Source organism: Alosa alosa, chromosome 17, assembly GCF_017589495.1.
Source record: "Alosa alosa isolate M-15738 ecotype Scorff River chromosome 17, AALO_Geno_1.1, whole genome shotgun sequence".
In the NCBI taxonomy this organism is placed as follows: Eukaryota; Metazoa; Chordata; class Actinopteri; order Clupeiformes; family Clupeidae; genus Alosa; species Alosa alosa.
In genome coordinates, this window is record NC_063205.1 from 6,367,149 (window position 1) to 6,375,524 (window position 8,376).

General features: G+C 41.7%; 1 protein-coding gene across 1 annotated transcript; it reads left to right on the forward strand.

The window, feature by feature from the left end:
- The first annotated feature begins 1,741 nt into the window (after window positions 1-1,741).
- LOC125310420 (potassium voltage-gated channel subfamily G member 3-like) lies at window positions 1,742-8,153 on the forward strand. The gene is made up of 2 exons (XM_048267811.1): window positions 1,742-2,596; window positions 5,588-8,153. Exons 1-2 carry the CDS (start codon window positions 1,968-1,970, stop codon window positions 6,231-6,233), a joined length of 1,275 nt encoding a protein of 424 aa, XP_048123768.1. The 5' UTR covers window positions 1,742-1,967; the 3' UTR covers window positions 6,234-8,153.
- The last annotated feature ends 223 nt before the right edge of the window (window positions 8,154-8,376 follow it).

Below are 8,376 nucleotides of genomic sequence, written 5' to 3' on the forward strand. Positions count from 1 at the left end.
AAGATTTGGGAAAGAAAGATTGTAGGCCTAGTCTTTTGAGTGAAGCTTCAAGTAAGGGGGGGGGGGGGGGGTCCTCCCCCAGAAATTTTTTGATTTGTTTGATGTGATTTCCGTTATTCTGGTGCATTTTGGGGATGGCCAATACTAAATTCAATCAGATTCATAGCCTACATCCTGATTTGTTGATATTGAGGCAATGATTCCATGCAAAGGCTTGGGCTTCAGGGCCCCCTGACCCCTTGGGCCCCTGGGCCTGGGCCCTGTAGGCTTGTGCAGTAATCCATCCCTGCTTGTCCACCTTGCTCTTCTACCCAGCCCTCAACTCCATTTTCAGTCTTCCATTCACCCCTAAAAAACTGAAATCAACTACTTTAATATTTGTGTCTACTTTTGTGGTGACACACAAAATATTGATACCTGATATGCTTGTTTGGTCTTCTTCACTGCACTTTTAAAATGTCTCCGCATCATGGCATGGAACATTCAACAATCTTCAACAAGTTATGAATTGTAGCCTATAATTCATTTTGCACCCTATTCATAGCTATTGTAGGCTGTTCAGACGGTGGGCATCCAATAGCCTAAAGTATCTGTACTTTACAGACTTACAAATTCAACAGAAAATAAATTAATCCAAATGGGTGTGTCAGATATGTTCTATATCGGGTGTATCAGGTTCTATATGTTCTGTATTGGGAGTAATGTGTTGATGTTAAAATTATAGGTAAATGGTCTTATGATCACTGTATTAGATATGATGCATAAACGCACATAAGCCTAAAGCTTTTAGTGGATGCTCAAATGAACAACAATGGCTCCAATCACACATCAACCATATACACGACCAAACATTGCTTTCTTGCACTGAAATGACCCTTCCATCATACATGTAAATCCTTTACAGGATCATTCTAAATGGCTTTAAAGTGCAGACATCTTATTGTATTGTCTTCCAAATGTATTATTTCCATTTACAATGTATCATCAATTTTGTGCTGTGTGTCTCTTGTTTTTGTGTCAAAGTAAACGGCATACAAGAGACACAAGAGATCTGCACTGCAAGGTTAGACATGTTGAGGATCGCTAACAGTAGCTCTTATCATCACATAACACTACTGGGTGTTTGTTTTAGAACTTAGTACCTTTGATTATCTATTTTTGCTGTTCAGGTCTGAGATTTGAAGTTCAAAAGTGAGTTATTGGTGTGTGGCGCATCCTTTTTTCACTGATATCAGTGTGTCATGCTTTTTTATACCTTTTGCATTCTCACTGAGACATAATGCGATTATGTCTCAGTGTATGATTTGTAGTTAAAACTTGTTGCATTCTATTACATTTTTGTTTTGTCACTCAGTGAATAAGATTTCATGGAACCTGATCATTGTTCCTGCAATAGAAAGTTCTGAAATGTTTCTGTAAATGAATGCATTAACTTTTATAACCAAATGTCTTCGTCTATAAATGCACATTATCAACCCATTGACTTTGTTATTAGGAAGGGTCATGCAATATTTCACATTATAATATAATTTAACCAACAAATAAACCACTTTAGTATAAGGAAATATGACGGGTGTAGACAATTTCGTGTTTTACGCATGGGAATCCTTAGTATTGATCCATTACGCTCGGTGTGCATGGAAGCATAATCGAACACCTAATGCAGAGGGGTGTGCTCAGTGACATCATTAGTGGTCCTTGAACGCACTAATCAGTCTGTTTCAGTAACGGGTTAGTTAACGCCAATCGAGGGCTACCCCCAACACCATGCGCACTACAATCAACTCCGAGCAGAGGAGTGGATGTAACCGGGCGTCATAACGTGTGTAGGCTCTTGGAAAACCATGTCTGTAGGAAATGATTTTACAGATAACAGAAATGACAGAAAAGGGGTATTTTAGAATGGATAGTGCGATGCATTTTCTCTGTCGTGATTTTGCACCCTTGGCGTTTCATGACAACACCCCATGATGAAGTTCGGAAAGAACATCTGTATTCTCAACGTCGGGGGCACCAAGTATGCATTTACAAGGGAAATCATAAAGGATTTCCCTCTCCGACGGGTAAGTAGACTGCACAATTGCGCATCCGAAAAAGAGGTTTTGGAGGTGTGTGATGATTATGACCACGAGCGGAATGAGTTCTTCTTCGATAGACATTCAGAGGCTTTCGTCTTCATCATGCTGTACGTGCGTTCGGGGAGGCTGAGATTTGCCCCGAAAATGTGCGAACTCTCTTTCTACAACGAGATGATCTACTGGGGTCTGGAGAGTACACATCTGGAGTTTTGTTGCCAGAGGCGACTCGACGACAGGATGTCCGATACACACACTTACTTTTTCGAGGAGGACGTAAAGGCAGACGAAGAGTCTGGAGACCAGTGCATGACCGTCACGGGCCCTACCGTCAACAGTGAATGGAACATCAGATGGATTGCAAAACTTCGAAGGATTTTTGAAGAACCGACGTCGTCGATCGCTGGTCAAATTTTGGCTGCTCTGTCCGTTATTTTCGTGATCTTATCCATGGTCATTCTTTGTGCAAGTACTCTGCCAGATTGGGAAACAGCCAAAAATAGAAACACAGAGGAACACAGGTAAGAAGTAATTTATCTTCATGACTTAACCAAGCGCAACAATTAATGTGCGACAAAGTAATTAATGAATTGAGCCACCCATTTGATTGATTTTAGACATCACATTGTGGATTAAATTAAACTTGGACACTTCGAAGTGTGCGGCAGCCCCATCATGTAGTTCATAGACTACATGAAGAATATAAGATAAGCCATGACGTGACGTGCTCGATGGATCAAAGCTTTAAATAGAGACTACAGAATGCAGTGGTCCCACCACACCCTTATTTCAATGCACTTGTAGTAAGCCTACTAATAATCAAGTCACTGTGTTCTATCAGGAAGGATAAATTAGCCTATGGATCGTGTCTGTGTGGGCCTGTGAATTATTTTCACCCATCTGCTGAATGTTTTCAAGGAATCCATACTTGATGATGCACAGAGGATTGTGCATGTCAACCTTCTGCTTAGAAGTTAACAGCACATCTCTGTCTCCCTGCTTGGGAAAGACTGTAGAGGGCTTGGGATGTGTCATGGTATACATGCAAAGTAGCCTAAACGTAGGCTGCATTTCCAACGCTCTTGAAAAAAAGCACACAATTAGGGTAGGGTAAATAATATCAATGGCGTAGGCCTTGATAGCCTCAGGATCAAATGGCATAATGTCAAATGAAATGTAATCATTCATTTAAAAAAAATATTTTCATCGGGCTCTGTTGAGGAGAGAAATGTGCTCTCATTTTATTAGTTCTTAGTTGGCTAAATTGTACTCACAATTTAGTAAAATGTGCGCATGTTTTCTGGATATACACTAAAAAAATATCTTGCAATGACCCCTCCAGGGTTCCGTATAAAATGAACACACTATTTAGTAAAACATGGTTGTCACATGATTTAGTAAAACGTGTGCATGATTTACTAAATTGAGAGCACGATCTAGTAAAATGATAGCATGATTTAGTAAAAGCATTGTGTTTAGAGCACACAAAAGAGCATGTTCTCTGGATATACACAGAACATATATTACCTTTGGGGTTTCGACAGCAAAATGAACATTAGCCTAGATAAGAACAAATAAAACACAGTAAAAACACAATAACTATCTAAGGAATATCTAAATTACCATTATACTATAGGCCTACCTGTCTGTTTTCATTGAAATATATGCTAAAGTGCAGGTGACAGCTTGATCAAACAGTATGTCTCACACAAAGACCAGTGTCTTCTCTTTGCTGTTGCTCTTCCTGGCATTATGCCTACCTATATAATTTCTAAAAGTGATTACTGTCACAAGCAACAAGGACCAGTTTACTTTGTTGATGATGACCCATTTATACTCTTAAATGGTTTTAGAGTATCAGTGAAACCCGTCTTCTAAGTGCCCTGGATGCAGATGTTCTGTTTTCTGCATTTACTGAGGTCTACATCAGATGATATGGTATAGACATGTTAGCTTATAGCCTTAAACTGTTGAAAGTTTATTTTTTGATTGTAGAGTATGTTTAATCATGATTGTTCTACCATTAGACACCTTGAATGACAGTTTTCAAATGAGTTGTATTCAGTCTAATCTGTCACGGTTTGGATACCCATTATATCAACAAATAGATATTGTGCATGTCATCACAACATTTGTTTATTGCAAATGAGCGCTGACTGATATTGTCTTTAGGAACTATTTGATATTTTGTAAATGAGTAATGGTTTGCATGTTTGCAAAATAAGTTATTGCTTGAGGTAGCCTAAGTAACTAGTTGCAGTGTGCACTCACATAATAAGTGTATTGCATTAAAGTTCTTAATTAATCAAATGTGTCTTCATTAAATCTAATATCATTGTATAATGACCAACAAAAATGGACTTAACATGCATAACCAAGCTATTGAACAAACATGGCTAGCCTGAGCCACTGTGGATGAATTGCACAGTTATGTCTGTATCTGCCAATGACTTCAATGTTTTTGTAGATGTAGCAGACTAGAGGCGTAAATTAAAGCTCATATTAGGTCTGGTATTGTATAATGAGACTAACGTGTACCCTGGTATGACCGAAGTGCTCCATGCGTGGACATCGTTAGTCATAACATCATGTGCTCTCATTTGCTAAATTAGTTTGTGCCTGCACCAAGTCTAACAGATTACTGCTATTTACACAGCGTGTGTGTGTGAAAAAATATTTTTACGTTATATACGTTATAAAATTATGTTATGGACATGATGATGGATGGAACAAATGTGCCCCTTCACATGCGTTTTGCCATCCGCACACTGAGTCCTTCTGTTGTTCCATATGGGCAGATTTCTGATTAGAGTTTGATATCCCCATCCCTAAAAACAAGCACGATCTTGGCAGAACAACCACACTTGTTCTTGTGGCAGAACAAGATGAACTGTTAAAGGAAACAGGGTCTCCTGCAGGCAAGTTGGAGAACCATGCAGTTAGCAGAAAAGGGATTCCTTTGCAGTTGTCAGAATTAAACAGAAATGTATGTATGTATGTGGCTTGGATATGGATTCACTTAAACTGAGGAAAAAATAGGACAGAAACCCCATTGTGTGGTGTGCAGTAGATGGCTGGCACATGAGAGCATGAAACCATCAAAACTAAAATGCCACATGGAAACAAGGCACCCCTGTCAAAGTCATACCTGTCGAGTACTTTGAAAGGTGACATCAAGAGTTGAAGACTTCACAATGTAGGCTAATGCCAAACAAGTAGGCCTACAGGCACTTCGCTTGTCTTACCATGTAGCTCACCATATCCATTGGCTTGAACGCTAAAATATATATATATATATATATATATATATGGGTCGCGACTTTATGAACATGGGAAATTGTGGGTCCCAAAGTCAGACCACTTAAGAACCACTGATCTACAATACATACTATATAATATAGTGATTCCCCATGTATTCTTCGATCTAATTAATTAATAAGGTATTTTAGGATTGTGATCTTCTGGGGATTGAATGTTTCTGGGCACTGACCACCTGTTTCTCTCTCTCTCAGGACCATCGAGGCCGTGTGCATTGGCTGGTTCACCGCTGAGTGTGGCATGCGTTTCCTGCTCTCCCGCAACAAGTATGACTTCGTCCGTCAGCCGCTGAACCTCTTGGACATTCTGGCCATCAGCCCGTACTACATCCTGCTGGTCACCACGGCGCTGCTGGGCGAGAGCCTGGAGATCCAGCGCGCCGGCACCATGCTGTGCATGCTGCGCATGACGCGCGTCTTCTGGCTGGTCAAGTTGGCGCGCCACTTCCACGGCCTGCAGACGCTGGGCCTGACGCTGCGCCGCTGCCGGAGTGAGCTGGTCATGCTGCTGGTCTTCATGTGCGTGGCCATGGCCATCTTCAGCGCTCTGGCCCAGCTGCTGGAGCACGGCCTGGACCTGGAGCCCAGGAACCACGACTACGACAGCATCCCCGCCGCCAGCTGGTGGGTGATCATCTCCATGACGACGGTGGGCTACGGGGACATGTACCCCATCACGGTGCCGGGGCGCATGCTGGGCGGCGTGTGCGTGGTGTGCGGCATCGTGCTGCTGTCGCTGCCCATCAGCTTTATCTACCACAGCTTCCTGCAGTGCTACCACCAGCAGCGCTTCCGCTCTTCTCGACCCTCAAAGAGCCTCTCGGCCGAGGTCCTCAACTGACCTGCGGTCAGTCTGGTGGCCTCCCGTTGGTCTTCATCTGTCACACATGCTGACCCTCTGTTAGCCTTACACAGTCTAGTAGAACCTTTTTAAAAAGTTCTTCTTCATTTTCAACATTGTGTCTTCACCATTTATAATGTTCAAAGCTACTGTTGGGGCCTCCACATATCATTGGTACCCCTGATAAAGATGAGTACAAAAAAAGAGGTATAAAAATGTCCTGTTGGCATTTTACCCTAGTTTCATAATAACATATAAAAATGCAATAGTAATTTTTTCTCTTTATGAGGATTTTTTTCCCAGAGTATGTTTGCTTCCCTTCAAGGTTGGATTTTTCATCATTATGTTCATTGTTAAACTAAGATGAAACGCCAGCACCAATGTTTTTGTAATATTGATTTTTACTCATCTTTACCTGGGGTCCCAATGGGCTGTTCTAATTATAGGAAGCTGTAGTTTATTACAAAATTATTAATCTAAATGTACTATCAGACATTAGTGACACACAAGTGAATTGTTTTCTTTGCAGATATAATACAAAGAGAGATTTCCTTTTGGACTTCCTACTTGTTTGATTGTATTGTTTTTACAAGGAACCGAGAGATCAAACAAGCACGTCTCTGGTTCAGCTGAACTTGGAGGGCATATCACAGTGCCTGCTGCAGATGGCCAGGTTGTCCTTGTAGAACTGTGCTAAGCCGCTTGGCTTAAGTCAGCCCACAAGAGCCATGTGCCCCCTCCATGTTCCCTAGTCCGGTTCCCATGGTGAGGCCTCTCCATCTTGGTAGATCAGTACCTTAGAGCAGTCTTAGAGCAGTCTGGCACAGTATGGGTTCCCATGGTGAGGCCTCTCCATCTTGGTAGATCAGTACCTTAGAGCAGTCTGGCACAGTGTGGGTTCCCATGGTGAGGCCTCTCCATCTTGGTAGATCAGTACCTTAGAGCAGTCTGGCACAGTGTGGGTTCCCATGGTGAGGCCTCTCCATCTTGGTAGATCAGTACCTTAGAGCAGTCTGGCACAGTGTGGGTTCCCATGGTGAGGCCTCTCCATCTTGGTAGATCAGTACCTTAGAGCAGTCTGGCACAGTGTGGGTTCCCATGGTGAGGGAGGGAGAGCGCAGAGAGTGAGGGAGGTCTGGCAGAAAGTCTCCTACATCTCGCCACGTTCCCTTGACGACAGTCATCACTACTGGGTAGGAAGAAGTGGGCAGTAAGCTTCACATGGCGGAGTTTTGTCCTTTTTCTTGGGCAAAGGTCATGGTCTACAGAAATATGGGCAACTGGCAGTTGGTATTTTGGGAAACAGGAAATGACAGGAAAAAATGGTCTTTGTCAATGTTTTATGCATCATGTTTGCCCCTCGTAGCATATTTCGTGCTATGAGTCAATGCTTTACATTAATAATGGACTCTTTCTAGCATTTGGTACTACACATGAAGAAAATAAACATAGTGCACAAATGGAATGTTATCCAATGCCAGCGTAATGTCTTGAATGGTGTGAATCGCTTTGATTTACACTTCACCCACACACTGGTGGGAGCACCACCACTCCACCACAATCCCCTCACACTACACGCTTAACTCCACAGTGAGACATTTCAGTGTGATTTTGGCTGGAGGGACGTACGTGTTTTTAATCTTGTGTCTGTCCTAAGCTATGGAACTATCATTTTTGCAAGGGAATTTCCTTCATTAAAATATAAAATGATGCACAGAAGGAAGAAAGTACAATGCATTAGTATTATGGCTGGTGGCTAGCTGTTTTTTTTTATATTGTTTCCACATTAATGCTTTGTAGCTTGTAAGGCTGTATACTGTACATGTGTGTTAACAATGCATAAAATGTTGTTAGTTATATGTGACAACATGTGTACAAATCCAGAGAATATTTAAATGTCTCACTGCATCAAATGTATCATTTCCTATGTGTTATTTTCATCTGCTGTGTTGTTTTTGTGTGTGTTACAGCACCTTGCAGATACAAAAATATGATCAATAAAAAATAGTGACGACTGAGGGATGTACAGGTTCATCCATCTATAAGAATGAATTCCCTGAGGCATGTATGCAGGCCTCTTTGACTGATGTATCTCAACCTGGTTATTTCTATACATGAAGCAAAAAGAACAGGGAGCTTTGCT

What these genes read in the sequence shown, in the direction of transcription:
- LOC125310420 (XM_048267811.1), top strand. Translation starts at nt 1,968, where the DNA reads ATGATGAAGTTCGGAAAGAACATCTGTATTCTCAACGTCGGGGGCACC. An exon ending in AGAAACACAGAGGAACACAG is followed by an intron (nt 2,597 to 5,587) that starts GTAAGAAGTAAT and finishes TCTCTCTCTCAG; the next exon opens with GACCATCGAGGCCGTGTGCA.